The 25972-nt window shown below is 37.4% G+C and overlaps 1 protein-coding gene and 2 long non-coding RNA genes across 8 annotated transcripts in view; all 3 read left to right on the top strand.

The window, feature by feature from the left end:
• Positions 1-3502, top strand: part of PHKB (phosphorylase kinase regulatory subunit beta) — a 57965-nt gene extending 54463 nt beyond the window's left edge. For all 6 annotated transcript variants that reach the window (XR_014947496.1, XM_015873921.3, XM_015873920.3 and 3 more), the window contains 2 exons: positions 884-1024; positions 2447-3502. Coding sequence is in view for 5 of the 6 variants with exons in the window: in XM_015873921.3 (XP_015729407.2) it covers positions 884-1024; positions 2447-2584 (279 nt within the window). In the remaining variant the exon portion in view is untranslated. The remainder of the gene's footprint in view (positions 1-883; positions 1025-2446) is intronic.
• Positions 3503-4279: 777 nt separating this feature from the next.
• Positions 4280-7251, top strand: LOC146760552 (uncharacterized). The gene is made up of 3 exons (XR_014947513.1): positions 4280-4414; positions 4738-4808; positions 7114-7251. It is a non-coding gene; the product is annotated as an uncharacterized LOC146760552 (long non-coding RNA).
• Positions 7252-13155: 5904 nt separating this feature from the next.
• On the top strand, positions 13156-25720 carry LOC146760551 (uncharacterized). Its single transcript, XR_014947510.1, has 3 exons — positions 13156-13278; positions 14665-14753; positions 25606-25720. It is a non-coding gene; the product is annotated as an uncharacterized LOC146760551 (long non-coding RNA).
• The last annotated feature ends 252 nt before the right edge of the window (positions 25721-25972 follow it).

The following is a 25972-nucleotide window of genomic DNA, read 5'->3' as shown; positions in this document are numbered from 1 at the left end:
TCAACTAACTTTCAGTCTCCCTGTGTTCCAGCAAAAGTCTCCTATGTGAAGCAAAAGGCTTCTTTAAACTCCTTTTCTCACCAGCGCAGCTAATAATGGATACTTTTTGGACTGATCAAGAGCATATGTACCTTTGGTAACTGACACCTGTGCTGTCAGCTGTGTTCACTGTCAGTTCCCAAGTCTGTGTCTCTGGTGCCTGTGAGGTGCTTTTTTGTTGTTTTTTTTTTGCACAGTAAGATAATTTAGATCCATCCAGTTCTGGCTGACAGCTGCTGGTCATGCTGCTTGCTGAAACATGGCCACTTTTTGCTAAAAGGTAGCACAGATACCAAACAAAAGACAGTCGGTATAGATTGTGCTGCTCACTTCTGCAAGTCACTTATGTTAATTTTCCTGTTTAAACCTTTGAGATACAGGGAATGTAAATTCTCTTGAACTGATATTTTTTACATCTGTTGGCTTTACTTTTTAAGAACTTGCTTGTAGTGCAATTATACCGTATGTGTTTATACATCAGATGCTAAGTTTCAGTATTTACTGCTTTTCACTGTTTCTGCTGTTTGAGCCACCACTATTTGTGGTCGTTCACTGGAATGAATGAATAATCTGGAGAATAACTTCCCTGCCTCCCCAAGTAAGATGTTGATGTCAGTCATTTCTGTTTTGTCCTTAACCAGATAGCCACCTGAAATAGCAGCCGTTTATGAGAGCCTGTTTTTTAATGATTCTTTCATCAAAAGCATCAAAATTAATTCTTATCTGTGGGCTATTACTTGTACCACTATTAAGTTGTTTCCATCTTGAAACAAATATATGCAGTGTTTGCAGTGCTTGTAGAACCAGAACTTTAACAGATTAAATGTCTTTTTTTGCCTTACAGTTGCTGATGGTTATATCTGTTATTCTCGAGAGAAATCCAGAGCTAGAGTTCCAGGACAAAGTGGACTTGGACAAAGTGGTACAAGAAGCATTTCATGACTTTCAGAATGATTACAACAGGCCAAAGGGAGCTGAACACCAAGTAAGAAAAACAATTTACTGTTGTACCTGAAGTTAGCTGTAATTCTTAATTCTGCATATGTATTAATGCTGCTTAAATTTGCCAAAAGCAGAGGTAAAACGTGACTTTAAATCCATGTGGTGAGGGGATCACAGCGTTAGCCAGCTCTGAAATGGGTAAAGCTGAAACAGAGTAGTCATTACAAGAGGAAAGAGTTAATTGCAGGACAAAACTAGAAGAGAAAACAGTTTTTAGAATAAGAGAAACTTGTAAAAAATAAAAACCTAATGGTCAGCACACATGAAACTAGAATCTTATGTGCACAGGTATGAAGAATGACATAGCGACCAAAGAAATCACTAATGGCATTAAAGGAAGAACCTTAAAGGTTTTAAGCTATAAGGATCTCTAAATATTCTCACTTACAAGTATTTGTGCCTCAAAGCTCTGAAATTCTGTAATAAAGACAGACTGATTTGACTGTTTATTTGAAGAATGAAATGTGTAGTGTGACAAGCACTGCTGCTACTTGCTCACTCTGGCACTGTTATGCTTAATGTATTCAAAGGTGTCTGTGATTGCCCGGAAAGTTCTACTGATTTACAAAATTGATATGCAAAAGCAGTTCCTGTTGCTGAGTTGATCTCTTTAGAGATGAATTATGATACGATCCTCATATTTTCTCTGAAGTTTTAAAATTCTGATTTTGTCTGAATGACATCCTTCCATTAAACTGATTTGCAAACATTTTGAACATTTTTCCATTTTAACATGTCATAAATGTCACAGGTGTTTACTCCAGTAATTTCAAACATACCCTAAAATGATGGAAGGTCTAATCTCACACACAATCTCAGCTATTTAATAAAGTAATTAGAAAGTAACACATTTCCTGAATTAGAAATGAACCTTTATTAAAACAGCCAATACATAATTTGAGAATGAGCAGCTGTTTTAACATCATTAACTGAGCCAAAACAGGTGCTCAGTGATGCAGACCTATTTGCTGATCTTACCTGATTGAGTTCATGTGTTGCCCTGATTTGCTTCTTAGATTTTATTTATTTTTAAATAAATTTAAAGCCATCATCTCTATGCATACACCAAAGGACCAGGTTACCACACAGTAATCATCCGTCTGTGTGCTTTAAGAGAGCAGTTCTGTCATCTATTACATTTAAAATATATGAAAAAGGCACTACACCAGCAGTGAAAAATCCAGTACAGAGATATATGCAGTATGTTTTATAAATCCCTTCTCCACATGCTCAGTTTAAGTAAATGTAAAAATTGTTCTCTGAAATTTGATTAGAAGCATGATTTAGCTTCACAGTTTAAAACTCACTGGCATTTTTTAGCGTATCCATGTTCCACCTGTTCACTTGTGTTTGTCTTCTTTTCATAATCAGCATTTCACTGAAATACCTTTTCCCTGTCCTGCAGGATGACATGACTACATTCTACAACACTCATCCAGTTGGAAAAAAGGGAACGTGCAGCTACTTGAGTAAGGCTGTGATCCGTTTATTGCTAGAAGGAGATGTAAAAGCGAGCAATGATGATCCTTGTACTATTAGCTAAAGCTTCAAGCACGGTCTAGTAATTGTTGCTTTATTCAGTGTTAAACATATTTTCAGGCATGCATTAAAATGCTGTTTTGCAAAGTAACCCTGGTTAGTAACACAAAGACATACCGTCCTTTGCTGAAAGAAGTGCCATTAGAGACACAAAGTGCCCCTTATTTTGCATTTCTCAACTATGCAGCATGAAGGCATACTGAAAGCACACAATATTTGACTAAGTTGAAAGGCATTGCACCTGTGATCTTAAATAGTGCATCTACCATAGCTGGTATCTTAGGGAAATATAATGTAAGATTCTGCTTTTATACCTCTATTTATTTATAATTACAAAGAAGTTTGTTGTTAATTCTAAATGAAATTCACAAAGTACCGTAATTAACAAATGCATCACAAACTGCAACACTATAAAACTGTGATTTACTGTTTTTTCCTGATTCAGCACACAAAACGGATGTGAATAAAATAATTACAAATAATTTATAATCATGAAAAAAAATACTTCTCTTCCATTCACAGCAACCATTCTGTTGTTTGGGTTTTAAATTTCACCTTGATAACGATACACACATTTCACTGCAATGGAATGACTTTATTTTTTAATCTCTGGCAATAAACATGACTACTTTCCTAATTGTTCAGATATCTGCATAAAGGGAAACACATGACAGTAAGAGAAAAACCTGTGTGGTGTTTTATAGCTTTTTTTAATTTTTTTTTTTTTTAAGAAAGCAAGCAAGGAAATGTATTTAAAATAAACATCAGTGACAAAAACTCTCGAGCTGTCAATGCATGAAAGACTTCACAATAAATTCCTCTGTCTTCAGAATGTGTGAAAATACTGTATGCTAAATGCTTTATTTTGATAAAAGTTATATCAAATGCTTGTAAAAAATAAAATAAAAATACTTCAGAGTTACACATCGACTCCCATTGACTTTAGTGGCAACCTTCTGCTGTGGTGCTGGAATACAGTAATCAGTCAGTGATTGGGGAAGTAAAGGAAAAGGCAGCAGAAACGCCTATTAGTGATTGCTGGATACAGAGTGCTGTGTTAATACATGTAATACTGTGTAACAGCAATTCAACATATCCTCAAGTTTACATTCTTTTCAGATCAGTACTGTTTTAGGAGTTAATTGGGTACAACAGCTTCCACCTGCTGAGCTTGGTTTTGTGTGGTTTTTAGTATTACATGTGAAGCTACAGCTGTCCCCAGATCAGTGAGATCAGTGATTACATAGGTAGCAAGCATGCGTCTTGCATCTTCCTTGTTAAAAAATACACTGTTTTATACAAGTCCCCTGTTTCTGGCATTCTCTTTGAGAGAGCACAATGTAGAAAATTACAGTCATTTTCCATGTGTTTCCTCAAAAGCATTTTTAATACTATTTATGATGCACTGTTTGGCCTTCAAACCCAAATGCAAGACAAACATGAACAGTTACCAAATGTAGAAACAGGAATAGTGTATTTGATGTGATTTTACTGACTGTGACATAAGTCTTCAGTCCTCATTGCACATTCTTTCTAATGAATGTAACACTATTATACTTTTGGTGTTATTTTCAGGATGAATTTTGTTCCAGCATGCCCTAAAGCCAGAAGGAAAAAAACACAGCATAGAAATTATATTTGGAGCAGATCTATGAAATCCTAAAGAAGATTACTCAAGTTATCAAGTACACTTTCCATTCCAGTTTGAAGCTATGGCATAGCTTCTTCAGAAGTTAGCAGTCAGTTCAGAAGGTAAAATGCCTTGCTATACCAGGCGTTATGAACAGAGCATGGACAAGACTCAGCCGATTGCTGCAGAGCTTAGGCAGAAAAGGTACCTAATATTTTCATGGCTTGTGTAAACAAATATTAGAACTATATATTACATAGCATAGGATGACAAAGCTGGCTGCAAATTTTCTTGTGAACATACAGTCAGTGTGAACTTAATCCTCATAATTTGTTTTTCCCAGAAAGAAAAAGCAAGATGTATCAGTGTGAAAACATATCATGGCATTTATGTTTGAAATTGGTTTCTAAAACTTGCTTTATATTCAGACTTAGCATTTTTACTTCCCTGTCTTTTTATGGCATTAGTCAAGACCAAAGGAGAAAGCTCGCTAACTCTTGTAAAACTCAGCTTTCTTTACAATGCAGGTTTTCAGATCCTGTCCGCCACCTTCCATATCAATTGCATGACTTCACATGAGCTTTGGGTCAAGCCTCAGGTGACAGAATTAATTTACTTTTTATGAATACATTTTTTTCTTATCATTATCTGGCCCCCTGTACTGGAGTATTCCTTACCTTGGAGATCAGATTAATGGTGTATTCATAAGAACTCATTTTGTATCTTGAAGCCTTTAGGTTACACATCCCATTGCAGGCTAAAGAATTATCTGATTACAATTTCAAGTCTTCTACTGCAGTTGACCTTCTAATTTGCTTAAAACGCTTTTATTTCAGAACTCATCAAAAAATACCTTCCATATCACTGAATAAAAATAACAGAGGTTAAGAGCCAGCTAGAAAGTAAGTGCTGTGTGGCAAACTGACACATCCCCGTTCACATACACAGTGCACCATCTCTACCCTCGCTACAGTACAATTTGCAATTAGAAATAGAGAACCCTTAGAAGACGTCAGCTACACCCTCACTGACAACAGCACAATCGCTAGGTGTGTGATAGCAATGTGAAGAGACTGAAAGGAAGCCTCAAATTTGCATGGAATTCGCTCAAAAAAAGACACACACACACACACAAAAAAAATCACCTGATCTTCATTCCTATTTGTCCTTAAGCCATTTTTTAGATATTTCAGTTTTAAACGTGCATGAGTAAAGACTGGCAAAAAAAATGTAAAACTTGCAAGTTTCACACATACTGTTTTTTCCATACAGATACTGAAGTCAGATCTCAAAGCGTTTGGCACAGACAGAACAGGGACAGGCACAAAGTGTAAATGCCTGAGCCTCAGATTAGCAGCAACCACTACACAACCCAAGCACTTCTCACCGGGGCTGGCAAAAAAAAAAAACCTAGACCTTCCTCACAATTGTCTCTATATTCAACTGCATTTTTCCCCACCAAATATTTACATCATGACATTGCAGATATGGAAAATCCCATGCAGTCAGTATTTGTCTTCTTCAAAGATCCCATTTTTGCATTTACTGACAGCTGCCCCTTCTTCTCACACCTTTGCATTGCAGTACAGTCTCTCAGGATAGACTAAAGGATGCCAGACATAGCTAGCCTGAACACTGTATCATCTTCTTTAAGTGTCTAGGGATCCCACAGTGATCTCATGTACTGCATGTAAATAAAGTCTTAAGCTGGCAAGAGATGACAGTGGCTAGCTCTTCCTAGCATTAACTTCCAGGCTGTTAGCTTAAGCCCCAATCTTGCAAAGACATCACCAAATTCAGAATATTCACACAGTCCACATATAAAATATATTTTTAAAAAAGAAGTAATTTGTTGTTTTTAAGTACTACATTTACTGTACAGGAAGTTATTGTATGTATATAAGAGCTGTATAATTCTAGAATCGGTGCTCTGAATTCCAGTACAATCTTAGAAAGATTATTCCTGCATTCATTTCATTGGCAAGATGCAGTGCATTTTATTTGCATCCCAGTCAGGGATCTGTTAAGGCCATACATCTGTTTTATTCAGAGCTTCTTACAAGAAGATTTAAAATCAATTTTGGACTTCAGAAAACAGCCTTGCAGATAAAGAAGCCCCTCCATACTGCCTCACTGACAACCACATATTCCAAACTTTCTCTGACGCCAACAGCTTTAGTCAAAGAATGAAATAAAAAGAATTAAACAAATCTTCCAAAGCTTTGTCGTTTGAGCCTACGCACCTCAAGGACGGTACGTGTCGTGGTGTGCATTGCAGACCTCCATTTCTGATCCTGTCTTTATGCAGACCTTCACACACATAATAAATGTAAGATTAGTTAGCACAGATTTAATTAAGACTACTCTTGAATAAAAACTCGTCTGTATTAAACTATTAGCAGGATTAAGGCTTACATAGAAGTTTGAGTAGAATAACTGCCCTTTAATGTAGAATTCTAATATGAGATGATATTTTGAAGTATTTTACATTTTTCATTAAAAAAACCTAATATGAAGTTACAATCAAGACACGAACATTACTGCGTTACTCGGCCAGCACTATTAGAAATGCACACTGCCAGCAAGTGAGAATAATTTGTAGAGGATTTTCAAATGCATTCAGTTGAAGTCTTGATGCTGTAACACCAATGGTCGAGTTTCCATCAGCTTCTGTGTGAATAACAGTGAACAATTCCCCAGGCATTACTCGTTTTCTTTTCTCAGGGTTCTGACTGACTTCTGTGACCCTGTGCGAGTCTCAACCTTATGCTGTCCAGCTGTTTAAATGCTCATACAGTTATCTGTTCGAGGCTGTTGGCACAAATGCGTAGCATGTTGAATAACACTCTACCAGGAGTTAGAAAAACAAAATTACATTAGAAGACTCGGTGTGTCTTTTACAGAAAAGCTGAAATGCAGTTTGATCCAGTGTGCAATGCTGCAGCCTGGGAAATGGCCTGTGAAGTTTTGTACTGACAGACCTAGATAAAATTTTAGAAGAGAAAAATGTGAGCAACGCAGCTGTCTGGCATTCCCCATTATCCAGTTTCCATGGATACAAGCATTAGAAATTTTGAAGTGAGTATTATTTTTAAAATCACCCTCTCTCCCAAAAGTCCCGGTGACAGAAGATGCGCTAAAAATCTTGAAACTCTTGTGTCGAAAGCCCAGCTGCATTTGCAATGTGGCTAAAATGAAGGTTATAGAAGAGAGTAAATATAGCCAACATTTTCATCGTTTTGTTTTAGGTCAGAAAACTAAAAAAAGGAGAAAAATGGTAATATTTACAGGAAAATGGCTTCAAGTTATATCGATTATCTTGCAATCACACACCAAAAAAAGCCTTTTTTCTGGAAAAACAAACCCAAACACACCAAAGCCACAACAGAGAAAGCAAATTGGCTTTTTGGACAGCTGTGCATGGTACATCTTGGCCCTTGCTGGTGACCCCAAAATACAACACTCCAAGACAAATTTCGAATTAAATCAGATCATTTTATTAATGAAACAATACTGGATAGGAAAACAAAAATTATTCAAACCAATCAAATGGAACATGAAGTAAGACAATGTGCTGCCAATGCATAAGGCAGATAACTTTATAATCCATATGCCTACATGACTCATTAGAAATACTTAATACAGCAAAGTAAATAACAGGAGTAAGCAAAAAATGGCTGCAAGCAGGTAACTTACAAAGACAAAGGAGAATGACAGCCTGAAAGAGGAGGTGTACTGTTGAAGGTATGCTTCATTACAAGCCTTGTTAGCTGTTACTTGTTTTTACATGCACAAGGATGTTTCATTTAAAACACCTCATTTTTTCAGTACTAGTGCATAAACAGACCTAATGCCTTCATTTTCTGATAAGAAAAACAATATAACTCAGCCTTCTCAAAGATGTGGGAAAACATGGCAAGGAAGGAAGGTTTGGGATTTTCTACTCAGACACTATTTTCTCAGAGATTAATAAACGCTGCAAAGTCATCCAGGAGAAATTTCTTTGCTCATTTATGCTGAAATTCATTTCAAACTACAATGGATTTTACATTATAGATACACCAATTACTAATTGCACTGATAAGAGCCAATAAACTCATAAGATGCTTCATGACAGGAAAGCTGCTAACTCCATCGTGACTTAAAATCTGTAATTCAGAAACTCAAAGCCCACATTCAGTAGCCAGCAAAACCCAGGGGTCTGATAAACTCTCTAAGTATATAAGCAGTCTTAGAATCTTGCACCACTTTCCTTCATACTACATAAACTGTGTACTTGTACTCAGCACTTCAGATTTATTTATGTTTTTACTTCACTCAAAGTTAGGAACTCTTCAAGTAATAACCCCTCCTGCATTTTCTAAGCCCTAAGGCACTTTGAGAGTTCCACTAAACTCTTTGGCCTCACCCTGCCTGTTATTTAATGGTGATTTCCTCCATAAATACAAATAACTGCCTTTTTTTGTGTTGCAAATTAGGTAAACTACTTGTTATTTTCAAGCCTGCTCCCTTTCCCACCATTCAGCAGAATGGGCATCATCTTTGCTTTGGACTTGCTAAGGGAATGACATATTGAAGAGGGTTCTCTTAGATCTTGGCAAAATACCGACATGGCTGAGGTACAGACATGGAGCAAAAGCGCTCATCCAGCTCTTAGGCATTTACTGTGACTGTCACACATAGAAGGCTGCATACTCAGAATGTTTCTGTACAGATTAATTTGTTAATCTGTCCCTTAGATTGTGTTATCGCTTTTTCACAAGCTGACTACAATTAGGCTGGCAGCAAGTTAATGAATATAATCTCGTTTCTTTGAATTCCCCGGTCTGTCTGTTTTCGTTTTATTTGCTTGTCTTACACTTCAAATTCCAAGCTCTTAGGGATAAGAATTATTTCTGTTGCATAATAATCCATAACTAGGGCTCTGAACACTACCCCAGTAAAACGCTGTGTACTTTTTCCAGTTGGGAAATAGCGGAAATCAAAGTTATATGGTGGGCAAACAAGCAGCATTTATAGCCCTAGAGAGCGCATGGTAGACTGACTGCCAGAACTGATTTTGAAGTGATTAGCACAACATGCATATTTACTGACTGAATGTCTCATATTAAATTAAGACACAAATTAGATTTAGAAGTTATGGTAGATTTATGTAACATAGAAAACTAACTAAATATTAATGGAAAAGAAGCTTTTTTTTTTTTTTTTTTTTTAAAGATTGTTAGGTTGAGCCACAAAACAGACTGGGATGGTTGACCTCCTTCCCATTGCCTTATACAAACAGATCTCCAGAGCATGCAGCCAATGTGGAAAGAGGAAAAGACAGAAGCTACCACACACAAACTCCTCTTCTGAGGTCCCAGCACTAGGATGAGAGGTAGACTATATTTTTAAGATCTGTCCCTTTTTCAAAGCTCCAGCTGCAACTGCTTTCTCCCAGTATTTATGATTGCAAAGCCGGTTCTTGGGCATGCTTCTGGGCTATTGCCTGTTCTCTAATAGCTTCTGCCCAAAATCTGAGCAGAAGCTGTGCTATCCAACAGCACCAAACCTTTCTACTAGGAATGACAAGCAACCTGAAATCAGAACAACTTCCATCAGACAAACAAAACAAATCCTCCTGCCTCCCATGCTTTAAAGGAAACCACAAAAACAGATTTAGAAGAGCTGACTCATTTCATATAATAATTAGGGAGGAAGCAGGGAAGCATGAAATCCTATTTCTGTGGTGACAAAAAGACTCAAGCATGATTTGTTTTCAGAGAATAAAGACTGCTGAGGTTCCCCTCCAAATGACTTTCCCTATACTCATGGTTAATGAGAGTCAGCAAGTAATGGCAAGAGGAGAGAAAACCCAGAGGACTCTGGGAAAGGTCTGCTTCCCAAGGGAATATGACAGCTTCCATAGCAGTTGCATTTTCCTCTCCTGTCTATGCAGTATAACCAGGGAACACACACCTCTCTTCTTTCCTTCTTTAAAAGCCACAGAAAGGAGGAGTATATATAACGTGATACCAAAATTACTCTAACATAATTACCAAGTTTTCAAGGATTTCCTTTTAGCTTACTGCTAGTTGTCTGATATCTGTACTACACAGCCAGAGGGATAGGGACACACATACATATTCATTAGAAGTCTGCACAGCAAGGTTTAAAATAAAAGTAAGATATTAACGTGAAAAGTGTCAGTGACTCAAGACAGGAACTTCTGAAGTTAAATGAAGACTGAAACAGCATCAGGCTATTTTGGGGAACCAGAATTTATTTCTGTAACCTAGATACATTTCCCTGTATAATCCTGTCACACACACTGCTACTAGCTTGCTGTCACTATAAAGCTTATGATTATAGATTGCTGGCGATACCTAGAAGCATATAAGGTAATTTATCTGTCATGACGTGCTGTACTGGTAAACATCAGTTAGATAAATGGAGGGAATTTAAAACTTGAGTCATGAAAAATTTGCTTGTTTGCTTGTACTTCCAGAGAGAATTTTTCATATACCATAATACAAAGCTAGTCAGTGACTGCATTTATTTACAAAACATGCTGCATGTGGATCCAAACGGTTCTTCTTCAAGGCAGCGAAATGGGTTTCCACTACTTCCAGAAATTGTCTTGACAGCATGCATCCTTCTTTCAGTGCCTAAGCAGGCAAGAACTATTTATATGCTGTTAAGAGTCATTTTAGTCATTTTATTATTGTTTCAACACAACGCAGTATTCCTAGATTAAAAGCTATAAGCCACATATGAAGAGGACAAGTTTAACATCCATTAAGAAATAATATTATCCAAAGAAGAGCAAATGTATTTCTGATTAATCAGCGGCATCCCATTTTCTGTGTCCCTATTCAAACATCTAGAAAATTCAAAAATAAAGTATGCTTCCCTTGTGTATTAGAAGGTAGGATACTCAGAATGTGTTTCAAGAAAGTACGATTCCATCTAAACAAAACAAAACCACCATAATTTCTTCTCCACTCACATGGAAACTCCCAGTCAGCAGAAGCTGGACCTCTTTCCCAAGCCCAACTGGCCTCTCTTGGAGCTTCAACCCTTGTATTTCCTAAGCTGAGGCAACTGGAACATTTCCAGTTTCAGTAAAGTATTGTCATTGGAACAACAAATCGATATCAGACCCAATACATTCTGTATCTAAAAATACTGCAGTTATCCTTGACTTGTGGGTTTCCATTTTCCTCTCAAGTTTCATCAATATTTTATGAAGACATTATTCATACTCATTAGGTAAAGCAGATGAGGTGCAATTATCCTGAAAAGATTTTCCTCATCCAAGCTGTTTAAGGAATTGGAGTTCATTCAGTACCAACACCTGCCTTTAGTGAGCTCCTCCCTTTCCAACTTCTATCCAAACATCCTCAAACATCTGTTATAACAGAACCATGTTTAAAGACACCACTTCCAAACGCTTTATCTTTGTTCCCAGACTTCATGAACTGGATGGCAAACCGCCAAGACTCCAAAGAAGAAAATAACAACATCAGTAGAAAAACTGTAAGTTTAATAACCTCATACCTTCCAAAATACGAGCAAAACCCCAAACACACCATGCCCCAGAACAACCAAAAAATCATTATAGCTGTGAAATGAATTTCTCAGACCAACACAGTTCAGTTAACTCTCTGTTAAAGTAGAGCAATTGCCAATTCGGGGTCATGGAACAGAGCTAAACCTATAAACAAGGACTACCATCCACTAAGTGAAGTTGTTTTTGGCTTTCATAATAAAAACAGCAGCATAAACCTACTTCTATTAAACTGCTGTTCTCTTCATGCTATTTGTTACACATGGTTGATAAAAATCAAATGAGGACTCAATACCAGAATAACAGATTAATAGATTAGTTCTCAAAAGTAGAAAAAAGGGGGGGACAGAGAAGGAAATCACTTAGGAAAAAGGGGCACAAGATAAACAATGCATGGCAAGCTGACAGCATGTCGTGATTTTATTAAATGACAATTAGAATTGACTAAGTAAGTAGATGCTTTTTGTAGCTTAGAAAGATGAGAGAGAATTCCTGAAGAACTCCTGGATCAATGTTTCAAGAAAACACAGTAAGAGATGGTAATATTTCAGATCTATATATATGTTGTTTGACCTCCTATAGACTAAAAACTGAATCTCACAACTGAAAAACACAGCAGAAAACAAGCTGGAAACCACAGCTTGACTGAGAATAGCAACACAGATTAAAGCAAAAGACCAAACAACATGCTGCAGCACTGAACCACGTCAACCTGCCCAACAATGATGGCAGAGATTGAACACGGCCCAAAACTGTGGCACCTGTTATACTGCAAATTAAACCCCAATGCTCAAATTACTTTTTTTGAACACAATAAGCACATTCTCTGAAGCAATCACTACTCCCAAGTCATTTTGAGGCATGCTGTAAACAGGCTTAACATTGAAATAATTTATTTTCCAGAATGCCTCACACTGTGACACAACATACAGCAAAGCCCCAAACCACCAAACACTTGAGGAGAAAGAAAACACAGGAAAAAGTGGGCTGCCATGGCTGCTCCACACAGGGGCACATATATTCCTACTTCCTCTGAAAACTAATACAGGTGCCACATTAACATGGCCGAAATCTCCCATACAATGCAGACCTTTGAGCACAATTTAGATTTGGGTTCACTCTTCCTGCCAGTTGCCCTTCTGCCTTCCTTCTGAGACTAATTACAGTATCACTGGAGCTGCCCCGAGCTAGTTTGTCTCTCACCATATTTGCAATTAACCTTGAAAGGAGGCTGGCCTTGCACCTCTGGGAAAGAATACCACATAAAGGAGAATCAGAGGGATCAATTAGATGTTTAAAGAAGAAACAGAAGGAGAAAAAGCCTGTGCTGTCCCATTCAAATCATACTTCACTGGACCCATCCCATAGATTTGCCTGCTGTTCTTTGTCTTTCACCAGTTCTTAGGCAGACCTGCCTTCTGGACGCTCCTTTCTCAGTGGACACCTGTATGTGCACAAAGCGATGGGGCAAGAAAAAGCAGGTGCTTTGGAATGATATGCTCTCATGCTCCCTCCTAAGGTAAACTCCTGATAATAGCATCCAGAAGTATAGGAAACTCAAACAGTATTCCCTGCAGGATATACCAAATCAAGTAATAAGTATGAAAGGGCTCTGTATTGATTAGAAAACCAGCTGCATAAAATGAGAATCTCTCAGGCTCACAAAAATTATTTTAGTGCACTATATGCCACGGTTAGGTAAGCCACAGTTCACAAACAGAAGCAATGAAAGCCTAGAACCTACATTAGATCATAATTGCATTTTTCTAGAGAACATGCAGTAACTACCGGGGTCACTCTAGGAAAAAAAATAATAAAGGAGTTTGTATCTCAATAGATACAGGATTATGAGCACAAAGACAGAACAATGCAAAAAAATTTAAAAAATATAGATTACATTAAAGGCTCAAAAATAATTACTGAACAAGAACTAGGAAACGTGCTTTTTTGCACATGATGGATGATGGCCAGCTCATGGTGTGCATGCAGGAGCAAAAAGGTTTTGCTCTTCATGGGTTCAGTTGGAAAAAATGTCTGCGTGGTTCTTCTCTGTCCTATGAAACGAGTACAGTAAGAATGGTGTTCAAACCCTCACACCAACATATTTTCTTTCTGTGCATGAAGACTTGTCCTTTTATCAGAAAACATTTCATTTACAGATTATAGGTGACCAAGCTACTGTACTGAATGATCACCCTTCTGGCTGATAACCAAACACAATGGGTTAATTTATCCTAACTGAATTAGAACTCTGAGCACAAGTGCCACCATGATTCAACCAATGGGCAATAACTTACAAATCCAATATTTCCTGATTAATTGGGATTACATTATTGTGGTTTCTGTGTGATTAATGAGGTGTTCTTCAAATTGACAGAACTGTAGCAATTTGTCTTGGTTTAAAAATCTATTTCTAACTGTACTATATATATTGACAGGATTACCTTAAAGACAAAGAAACAGCAAAAAGAAACTCTAGCACCACTGGAATAGAATTATTTGCACTGAGTAGCAATTGATGTAAAGAGCAGAAAAACAGTTCAAAGGATATCAGCAGAGCTGTTTCTGTTTAAGAGTCTTCTCTGCATTAGCTGCATCCATCTGCTTTGTGAAAACATGGCATTTATTCTGCTCTAAGTTTGAGGAAGCCTTAGATACTATTCCCAGTCTGCAACATAATGTCACCTTGCATTGCTCATGTCCTGTTATGAAACAGAACGGGACTGACACAATCCAACCTGACTTGACAGAACCTGAGTTGACATCTGTGTAATCTGTAAAAGTAGTTTCCTTATGCTGCAGCGATACAAAATGCTTTTTACATCAGTTTATTTTACAGTACTTAAGGCAAAGAAAAAGCTATCAGACAAAATACTTAACTGGCTTCATCTGAATTTCTTCACAGGTTTGTTTCTTCAAGATACTTATAGGCAAATTTCAGCTGATTTCATGATGTGGATTAATTCTACCATTCATCATCAGGATGTAATTCAGGTAGGAGGCTGTACTACTTTTCCTGATAGCAAACTACCAAAGCTGCTTAGATAATTTCTGATGCCTCCTCCAAAATCACAATGTTCCAGAAGATTCAGTAACCAACTTACTTAACAGCTTACGCCCTATCCTACTCTGTTCTACTGTACTGTTCCCCATTTTTATCATGCTTTAGTTCACAGCATTTACAGTTACCTAAACATCAATTTAATGCAATGGTCCAGCAAAAAACAAACAACCTGTAAATACTGATTCAAGGAAGAGTCCAGAATTCCCCACCATGTCTAGATTAGGTGAAGTATGCAGCAGGCAAGGGCACAGTCACAATGAATAGGAGCTTGCATGTGTGTGTGCATGCACCCAAACACCCCTCTTGTAGCAACAATGCAAACCAATTTGTTTGTGTGGCCCATCTGAGGAAACTGCCAAAACAACCCATAAAATATAGCAGCCAAAGGAGGAAAAGAGAGAGAACACTGGCTTATGCTGTGTGCTAAACCTCTTCCTTGGAAGTATACAGTATGAAGTAGGACCTAGAATTACTCCGTAAAATCTTCATGAAGAATAATTAAGAGAAATGCATCAAAGAAAAGCAAACAGTGTTTAATAGGAAACAAGTTAGAAAAGACAAGTAGTAATGAAAGTCAGATATCACAAAATAAAAACATGGGTAGGAACTGGAGGTGAACCATAGCATTTTGAAGATGAAGTAATTTGTAGACATAATATTACATTAAAGAGAAAATTGCAAGTGTTCTTCCTCTGCAGTTCTGAGATACATTTGCCCAAATATTATTGGAAAATGTTTGACATCCTGAATGTTTCAAAGCAGATTTTGTGGGACTCCAGCTGAGAAACAGTACTTAATGTAACTTCGTATACATGATAAAACTTTAACAGCCCTGCCATCCATCTATTCTTTTGTACTGGTATGTCTCAGCATGTGTCATTTAAAATTGCAGCCAGTCATCAGAGATCAGCTCTTTATGTTTAGTCGTCATGTTTTTCTTATTCTTGATATGAACCATAAAACCCTGTCTGACTTCTTGCCTCAATGCATCATAAAATAATATTTGATCTTACTCCTTTGGGCTCCTCTTTCTATGGAAAGACTTGATGATAACTGTTTTTGCATGGCAGTGTTCTCTGAAACTCCCTTTGCACATCTGAAAAGGCACAAAACAGATTCATCTGGTGGAACACATCAGCAGACCACAGTGAACTGCTCAACACTCAGATCTGCTGAACACAGATGTTACAGTACTTAATTCTCAAAGATATTCAGATATCAACCAGCAAGGTACAACGATCTGGGAACCTATTGAGAAATCCATGTTTACGTGAGACAGAAAACGGCACCTGGCATCTTTGCCTGGTAGCTTAGCTGTTCTTGGCATTCCACTTCCACACATTGTCAGAACTCATTTGCTATTTATGACCTGAAAGCACAAATCTTTCTGACTTCTATTTTGCACTAATATTTGTTCTCATGACAGAGTATCAGAAAATGGCATTGAATAAACGAATCCAACAGGGTTATTTGTATGGCAGTGACAATAGAAAGGGGAAAAATTCCAAGCGCAAAAGTCCAATCCCCCAGCTGAGCTTGGCCTATAGTTTAAACCATGAAAGAATAGCTGGAGTGACAGAATACTACTTGCTAAACTTTAGATGTTCATTAAGTAAATGTCACTGAGGGGAAAAAACAATTAAAAATAAGAATTATTTGCCTACCATTAGCAACAGTGATTCATACTTTTGTTATCCAGATCATCACATATATTTAGTTTCATAAACAATGTGGCTTTTTTTTTTTTTTTTAACCATAGTCTAAGTGTCTATAAAAGCACTGAATTATTTTTCTCTTAGATTTCTGGCATCATCCCAAACAACTCTATAGAAGTATGTAGCAGCAGAACGATCAGTAAAGACTGGTCCAGATATACACTGCTTCCCTTGAAAGAGTGCTATTGATAGAAGGTAGAAATACATAGCAAGAAAGGACTACACAGCGAAGGCAAGCTTCTACCTCCCTCTAATAGATGTAATAGGAACTTTCCCTAATGTTATTTTTCTTCCTAGCAATTCCATACTTTATGGCAGTCATTGTTCATAAAAATGCTGAACTCATTGAGGTGCTCAGGGACAGTACACGATCATTATACTACTATGAATGGAGTTTAAATGCATGACAGATAAGAAAGCTAAAGGTCACAAAACCAATACAGGTTATAGCGCAGAAGTGTTCAAATGATATAAGCTAATGTCCCAGAAAGGGAACATTTCCTTCACAATTCTACTTTTCTATTCCTAATAGTATTATTTCCAAGTAATCAAACGCTTAGCTTGTGTGGCAAACAAGATAGCTTAAAATTACATTGGACTTCATTATACAGTTAAAAACTATACTATGCACAGAAGCATGACTGACTGAGACCTTGAGATACCACTTCAACTATTGTACTACTAGCAATTCTGTGGTATCTAAATTACGCTATACATACAGTGAGTCTATCAGCAAACTTTGGAGTCAATGAGAGGGTTTCTCATGACCAAAACGAGCTTTGGATTGCTTCCACTCTTTCCTGCAGCTCTGGCCTGCAGCTGGCTCCAGTGGGGCTCAGTGGGCTGCAGCGTCCATGAAGCCAGATCCACCTGCTACCCTGTGGGCTCCTACATGGACTGCACAATAAGATCTGCTCTACTGGTACTCAGACTGTAGATAACTTCTCCTCTGCATCTGGAGCACCTCTTGCCCTTGATGTGCACTGACCTTAGGGTCTGCAGGGCTGTTTCTCATCCTCTTACTCTTCTTTCTCAATTGCTGTGATACAGCATTCTTGCCCCTTTCATCAATCTGCTCTCCCAGAACGCAGCCAGCGTTGCTCATGGCTCAGCTACAGCCAGCAGTGTGTCTCCTAGTGCCAGCTGGAACTGGCTCTGATCTGACATGGAGAAACTGCTGGGCTCTGCTCACAGAGGCCATCCCTGCAGCCCCCTGCTCCCAAATCCTTCCATGTAAATCCAATACAGACATGGTATATGGATTACACTGCCAAATAAAGGTATTACATCTGACTTTGTCAGATGTAAGGGCACCTCAGTGATTTTATAACCCTTATCTCACACTCATGACCAATGTCCTCCTTTTTAACATTATTTCTTTTACTCCAGATCTTAACTGACTGCTGAGAAGACTTTTCTAGTTCTGTCATTAGATTGTAGAAAAGGAATTTCTCCCCAGGTATATGCTGCAGCAATGTGATTTTGAATAAGTTACATCTAATCTATCTAACATTTTCTGTGTTAGAAAAAAAACTTTGATCAAGTTATCTCATCATTATCATATTGCAGAGACATCCTGGTCCTTTTAAATAATAATAGTAATAATAAAAAAAACAACTGTCCAGTTCATAGCAACACGAAACATTAAACAAAAACGAGGCTTTAAAATTCACCTGACAGAAGAGGTCTGATTTTTTGCTCTCTAGACAAAAGCTGGGACTTAATAAGAGATAGCAGTGGGATCTTCTATTAGGAACACTTCTGGGATTTGTGCATAGCTTCACTCGTGTCAGCATGACTTCAGTGTGCTCTATGGCACTTACTGATCATATGTTAGATTTAGGTAGGAAAATGGCTACTATAATGACACTTATCAAGCTTAGAAGTGAGATGTGCACCAGGAAGCCTGTAATGCCAAAAGCAGTTCTGGACATGCACAGAAGCAGAGCTTTGAGCTGCACATCAAACTTCATCAGATCTATTCTTTAACTTCAGTGCTTTCATTGTGCCTAAAGCTCATTTTCTACCTAGACCTGTTCTTTGATTCCCTAAGTCAAACACTTACAGGTATTGTAAAAACTAACATTCATCACAGAAATACAGATGAAAAGATCAATGGAAATAAAACGAATTGAATAAGCACTCTATGCTGGAGAAAGAACAAAACAGTCAAAGAAAACGGAAAAAAGTGCTGTGAATAGATCTGAAACACAACTACTGTAATCTTTAAAAACGTTACTAACTTGCTGTGTTCTACACAATGATTCCACAACCACTATAGCTCTTTTTAAAATTCTATTTTCTTTTTGTTTTTATTACGTGTTATTCAGTATCTGAGCTATTCATTCTACACTGGCAGCAGCCTCCTGTTTTATTACGTTGCCCACACAATGTCAGAAGTGGATGGTGGTGGTATGGCAGTAAAAGCTGAACTTTTTCATCAATATTCTGCTGCATTTTGTTGTTATGCAACAGATGGCCGCAGTCTGACAAAATGGCATGTGACATGGAAGTGTGTTGGAAGCAATGGAATGTCACTGAATTCCTCCATGAGGAAAAGCTTGCACCTACTGACATTCACAAGCACTTGATGGATGCATATGGAGACCAAACAGTGGTGCAAGCACAGTGAGGCAGTGGGTGGGAGCACATTTCAGCAGTGGTGACAGTAGCATTCTGGATGGCTATGCACAGCTGTCACACCATGAAATAAAGATCAGCTCAGTCAGCTCCTCTGCGTGCATCAGCTAATGGTGGTAACTATGTTAACAAGCACTGTTTTGTAGTTCACAATCCACTCCACCAAACAGTGTTATCATGCTCTTTTGTATTTTATGTAGTTTCCATGGAAATAAATAGGAGGTATTACTTTCAGAGCAAAATACATAGATTAAAAAAAATCTAGCTATCAAGAAGGCAAGGGAACATATTTCAAATCAAATTCTTAAGGATGTTACCATGTTCTGTCACTCATGTTGGTTTAAGACAGAATCCACAGTCTGGAGACCAAGTTTTTCTACTTTCTTTTCAGGTCATAGTGAATTTCCATGCTCAATTCTAAAGGCTACTGACTCTACTAAGACAGCTGAGGGGAAAAAATACATTGTTTACATATAAGCAAATGAAACTCATACTTAAGATATCAGAGTGTCAGTGCACAGAAGTGCATTACAACTACTTATTTTTTGTCTCTATGCTCTAGAGGATGTTCATGCTTCCCTTGGTAAAGACTTCATCAACAATTACTGTACTATTTATATATCATCTGACTACCAAACAAAATCTCTTCTTCAGAGAAAAAAAAAAAAAAAATCTAAGTATTTCAATCAGTCTCTTTACAATATCATTACAGGATTTTATACAGGTGAATTCTTTCTAGGCTACCTGATAAGCACCATCAAGGAATCCTAAATTATTTTTGCTGTAAACATTCACAAATACATGAAGTGAGAATCGTATGGACTTTTCAGCCTAGAATAATATTCTGAACTTTGAATTGCTAATTATTTAAATAGAGTTTGCCGGGAACAAGTTGGTTTTGTTATCTTAAGTTGAGACATGCATCACAGGCTGTGAGTGGTAGGTCTTGAATTTAAAGCCTCTTTCTCAATTGAAGAGTTCCTCCAACATAATCTAAAGCACAGCAGGCATACTTTTTATCCAAATGACTTGAATCACCCTGGGAAAACATAATGAGGTCCTCCTCAAATGAATTAGATATTTGAAGTTTAGCAAATTCGGAAGTGTTCTTGCATTATCTAGCCTAGAGAGCCAATAGTACTTTCTACTACTACAACTGCTCACCTAAGCAAAACACAAATTCAGAACCCACTCTTTGAATCTCATTCAATTCCCCTCTGCATTCATCCAAGCGTTCATCCAAGAATTGTCAGAAAAAGCTTTATGCCTTTTTAAAATACAAGATTTCACACACACACAACAAAAAAAAGACAGTACAGAAGATAAGGAGCCCAGAACAGCAACTAGGTAAGAATAAATCAAATTGCAAGTAAAAGTTAAGGACCTGCAAATGAAAAAGAGAAAATAAAGACACTTCTTTTCATTGAAATTATTCAGGCCAAAGAAATAAATCAGTAATACTAGGGAAGGAAAAGCTATTTACTTTGAAGGATGCTCTTCTTCAAGGTTCACATCTTATCAGCATTAATCAAGATATATGCTTGCTTCAAACATTGCCACAGCCCACATTTATTTCTACTGAGCTGAAGACAATAGCTGAACCCAAGTAGTATTCTTACACTTTTTCCTTAACTTATTGAGGATGTTAATTTATAGTTCCAGATTCACTTGTTTACTTCACTTTCTCAGTAGTAATACAGTTCCTCAGAGGCTACTATGACAACAATTTAAGAATAAAAGCTAGAATATTCTGTGCTTTTATTTACACGATACGAATAAGTCATAGAAAATACAACTGGAGGAACACATCTTCCATAACAGTTGTTCTATATGATTTTCTAAAGATTCTTTATCTTCCTATAATGGGAAAGAACCAAGCAAAGAAAACAAAACCTCCAGAAAAAATCATTTGCTTTAAGAAGCAATAGCTTTTAAAATGAAGGTCTCTCCCACACAAACCTACCTGAAAGAGCATAGAAACTGTGCTACCTAAGTGACCTGCTCAGTTAAAAGCAGCTACCATTGATCATCCCAGGAAAGTACGTTCACATGGCTTCATTTTACCCAACACACAAATAATAAAACCTGCAAATTTACATTTTATGTTACACTTTATCAATATTATGACTTCAACAGCACAGAACTTTTGCTTAGCTCAAAAAAGCGCTAAAGTCACAGTTTTTAACTGCTTAGGAGACTGTTACTAGAATTATTTAACAACCAAAATGAATCGGTAGTTATTGCAAAGCAAAGAAGGCTCGTTCCTTCCCCTGTAGGAGTAAGGAGCAGAGACACCCAGCACAGTGCTACAGAACTCCAAGCTCCAACCGTGCCGTAACTACTGCTCACTTTGTCAAGCAACACGAAACTAACACACACACCAAAAAGAAGAAAAACCCCACTAGGGCGATTCCTGGGCTTATTTTAAGAAAAACAAGATGGAAAGAGAAGCGTGAAGCGACGAGCCGCCTTCACGCCCGTTCCCGCCGGAAGGAGGCGCCGCCATTCCGAGCGCCCCCTGAGGGAGCGGAGAGTGGAGCTGCCCCGAGCTGGGCACCTGCACCCATACGAAAAGCTCCCCTTTTCTTTAGCCTTTTGTATCATCTGATTACACTCTTTTATGTCCCTTTTTGGGAGCAGCGATACCTTCTCAGACTGTCTTAGGAAAAGCATTAAAGAAAGTATTTTACCTCAGTAACTGCCAAGTGAGGGAATAGGAACACCTGCTCAGTTTTGCTTTAGTCATCTTCTTCAGGAGCTCCTCATCTGGAAGAAAATGAGAAATCACAGAAGGCTGCCTGAAAAGAATGTGCCCCGCTGCTTGCTTAAGAAGGTGTAGGGCCTGAGGTATGTTTTCATATATACAGTGAAAGTTGCCGTTGGAAGAGGAAGTAGGTGTATGTGGTGTATGTCTGGTAGTCCATAAAAAAGCAGACTAAAAGAAGTAAATGCTCTCAGTGTGCGTACTCTGGATGTTTCTACAGAAGAAGAGTTGATGTTTGAATTTGCTCACTAGTAGTTTGCTGGTGAGAACCTAAAGTGTTCAGTTCAAAGGATATAAGTGCCCAACTGAAAGAGTGTTTCATTTATTTGTGTTAAATATCAATTTTAGTAATTTTAATTGGCCTGACTTTTGTCTAAACCAGTTATTGTTCCTTAGGATTGTGTTACTAGGCTGTAATTGCTAAACCTGATTACGAGTGCCTAGAATAGATCTTACTAAATCAAAAATGCCTCTGTGGTCCTTTAATTTTTGTTTCCATGTGTATAAAATCAATTATTGTGGGAATAATATGAGGATTGCAAAGCTGCAGTGTAGTGGAAGAGAGTGAATTAGAAACAATTGCATCAGGTTATTTAGGCCTGCATTTAAATCCCAGTGAGGGTGACTCTAGCATGCTGTAACTTTGGATCAAGAATTAGTTAGCATGAACTCCTTAATAGTTTTAATGGTCTACGTAGTCTGTAATTTAAGCCATTTAAATTTGCTTGAGTGTGTTATCGTTCAAAAGCAGGGAAATTATGTTAATAGGATTATTGTTATTTTAAAAACTGTGCTAATTTGAGGCTTCTAAGAATACAAATGTGCAGCTCAAATGTTATGCTCTTGCTAGTCATGCTGTAGAAGGTGACATCAAGTAGGTGCTCTGTCACTGTTAGAAACAGAATGGGTTGGATGAACAATAGATTGCACATCTTCTCATTGGGGAGGGGACGTACTTGTCAGCAAAACAAAGTGGCTCATAGGAAGATATTACTGAAGAAAAGTACAAAGGGAAAGTTGTTACCCATAGAAGTAGAAGGGGTTGAAACTGTGATGTCGATGGATTATTTGTTGGAAACAAAAAGTAAAATTGTTACCTACTGCACAGAAAAGGCTAATTTTAATCTATTAGGGAAGATAGAATAGAAGGAAACTCTTTGTTATCTCAAGCAATTGATTGATTTTAAACAAACACACATAACAACTGTGTTATTTAGAGGAGTAAGAAAGAAGCTGCAGCTGTTTGGTCTATTTTAGGGGAGAGGGAGGGAGAAAACAAAAGGGACCTTGGACATGTGCAGGAGCCAGTGATTTGGAATGCCATGGCCATGTTTGCTTAGTGATACCTGCTAAAGTTGCATTTGTGTAGCCTATATGTTCTTGTCCATGCTGCCACTGGGCAGCATACCTCAGAGTTAGGGTACCCACAGGTTACACTGTGAGGTATTACTTTTAGCAGAGATTTTCTGATCCTGGATATTGTCTGTGTTTGAGGGAATAAAGGAAGAGGAAAATGTGTTCTTTATTCATGAAACTATTCAGTAACATCTTGACATGGTTTCCTCAGTAACTCTTTGTCATTATGATGAATTGTCATAGACATGAATGCAATTTGGAGTACTTGTAATTGATAACTGCACAAGTAGTGCTACAACTATTTTTCTAATGTAGATGTGGAGAAATTTGCAACCTAGAGGAAAATGTGATGAAAGCGCAAATCTGCTTTTGAACCTCTGGAAAAAAATGTGGAAGTGGGCTTTTATTGTGTTTGAGACTGATTTTCTGTATGGCAGAGTGGAAAAATGTAATATTTGGTATTTTGAAAGCAAATGTTGGATGGAGTGCATTTTGAAAACAACTGATGTGTCTGCTGTGCTTAATGATAGATAAATAAAATGGTGAGTATCTGATGTGAACCGTGTAATCTTCCAAAAACCTCCATTAGCTGTCAGTTTCCCTGGATGAAAAATAGCTTTGATGGAGAAGCTCTTGCTCACAGCACTGCACTACTGCGTTCCTTCTTACTCTTGATTCTGAGAATAAAAGCAGCTTCTCTGTTACTCATGTCAGGTTTTCTTAAGAAAAGCATGGACAAATGGACACAAGAGATGAAATACTATTTTCCCCTTGCATTTTATTTTGATATCAACTCTTTTTTCCCCCCCCCTATTTTCATACCACCCCTCTTTCCATACTTATTTCAATTCAGTCTTTTTCCTTTGGCTGCTTCTTTGGATGAATTGTCTAGCAGCTGTTAAGCAGACGTATATCAGTTCATCAGATTGATCTCAACTCCTTCATGTATGTTAGCAAGATAGTTACTACTACCAGATAGTCTCGAGAGGAGCAGAGTATCTTTCTTCAGGTATTTTCATTGTTTAATTCAGTACAGTCATTCTCCCTTACTTGTTAGTTGGATGTCTTGAACTTGATGTTTTCTCTAGACCTTGAACAAAACTTAAAGATGTTTTTGTTTTTTTTCAAACCAGTGTCATCTATTTTGTCATTTAGAACTATTTATGTGCTTGAATTGATTAGTTCTCTTGTGATGTCTTTCTCACTGGCAGTTGGGGTGACTGAGATCACCTTCACTTGATAGTCCATAAGAAATGTTGTGACTGTTTAATAATAAATATGCAAAAAAAATATGCTTCAAAATTTAAAAGAAAACAGATTAAAAAAAATAGAACTACAGAAACCCAATTTATGTATTTTATGGCATATTTGAAAGTATACAACTCCCCATTTCCAAATTACCCTTCACGTGGAACATTTTTAATAATGCTGTTGTAGTAGAGCTGCTGTACTCACAAATGTCATATATTCAAGTTTGAGATATTATCTTTGAGATTAAGGGGCTACATGGTACCTAGAAACTCATTTTAGGAATGAGAATTTTAAGTTGTTATTTGTGTGGAGAGCATTTTGAATCCTGTGAATGGGAAAACTGTTCACCGAGAAGAAATCTTAATGTGTTTGCATCTGTTATTGGTATAATTTCAAGTACAGCTGAGACAATGAAGAATACAGGCTGAGGATGTTCAGTCTCTTGTTGAGTCCTGCGATGCAGTATGAATCTTTAGACAATTTGGCAGGCTCTGAGAATTGGTATCTAAGGAGGACTGAATAAATAGACAGCTGCAGTGTTCATTATAAATGTTCTTGTTTCTGTGAATACAACTTGTGTAGTTGAGCTTCATCACTGCTACTCTTACATGTATACCAACAGCTGTATGGATTAGGCAGATTTAAATACTGAGGAGAAGGACACGTAACATAATTTACAGTTGTCTTATTCAAGTTTTTTGAAGGCATTCTGTTAGAAACCTGAATGAGGAAAGCATCTGAGCTCTATTGATGTCGTGTGCATGTTGATTACTTTTTAAAAAGTTCATGGCTGTTGTATGTTTAATGGAAATTGTTTTAATGTAAATTATTTTTATCAGTAACAGTAGATTACAGTTCTCTTGAGCTGTTTATTTGATGTATGAAGACTGGGCTTCCTATTGGTTGGTATTTATCCTTTCATGATAATGTGTTCCACATGGTAAAGTGCTTGTAATGTAATATGTTTTAATATGTTTGCATCTTTGTTGTTTCTTTTTTGTGTGTGTGGAGGTAGACCTCCTAATCAATTTGTTGCAACTGCTTTTTAATTTGCAGCCTTTATTGCTGGAGGATTTGAAGAGGCAGCTGAAGGAACAACATGTTTAATGAGGAGATCTGAAAGGGCATCTTATCGGAAGTTGTCAATCTCTTGGTACCAGCTTTTTGAACGGTGAGGCCAGGCTCTTTTAAACTCTTTTTCTAAGTGAATAAATCCTTAGTAAATAACCTGAGCAATAGCAATAAGATGAATTGGCATATTGAGTTAACATCAGAATACTTTTTATTAATTTTAACAACGTCGATGTGTATACTTAAATGTTGTTTCCTTAAAAAGAAAAACAGCACCAAAACTACTACAACAAACAAGCAAAAACATTCCACCAACGCTTAGGCCTGTTTTTTTCTTTTCTGTTCCATTAGA

Source organism: Coturnix japonica, chromosome 6 (assembly GCF_054131305.1).
Source record: "Coturnix japonica strain WE chromosome 6, WE-NBRP24, whole genome shotgun sequence".
Taxonomy (NCBI): domain Eukaryota; kingdom Metazoa; phylum Chordata; class Aves; order Galliformes; family Phasianidae; genus Coturnix; species Coturnix japonica.
Note: the sequence above shows the minus strand (reverse complement) of the source record. Positions and strands in the feature narration are given on the sequence as shown.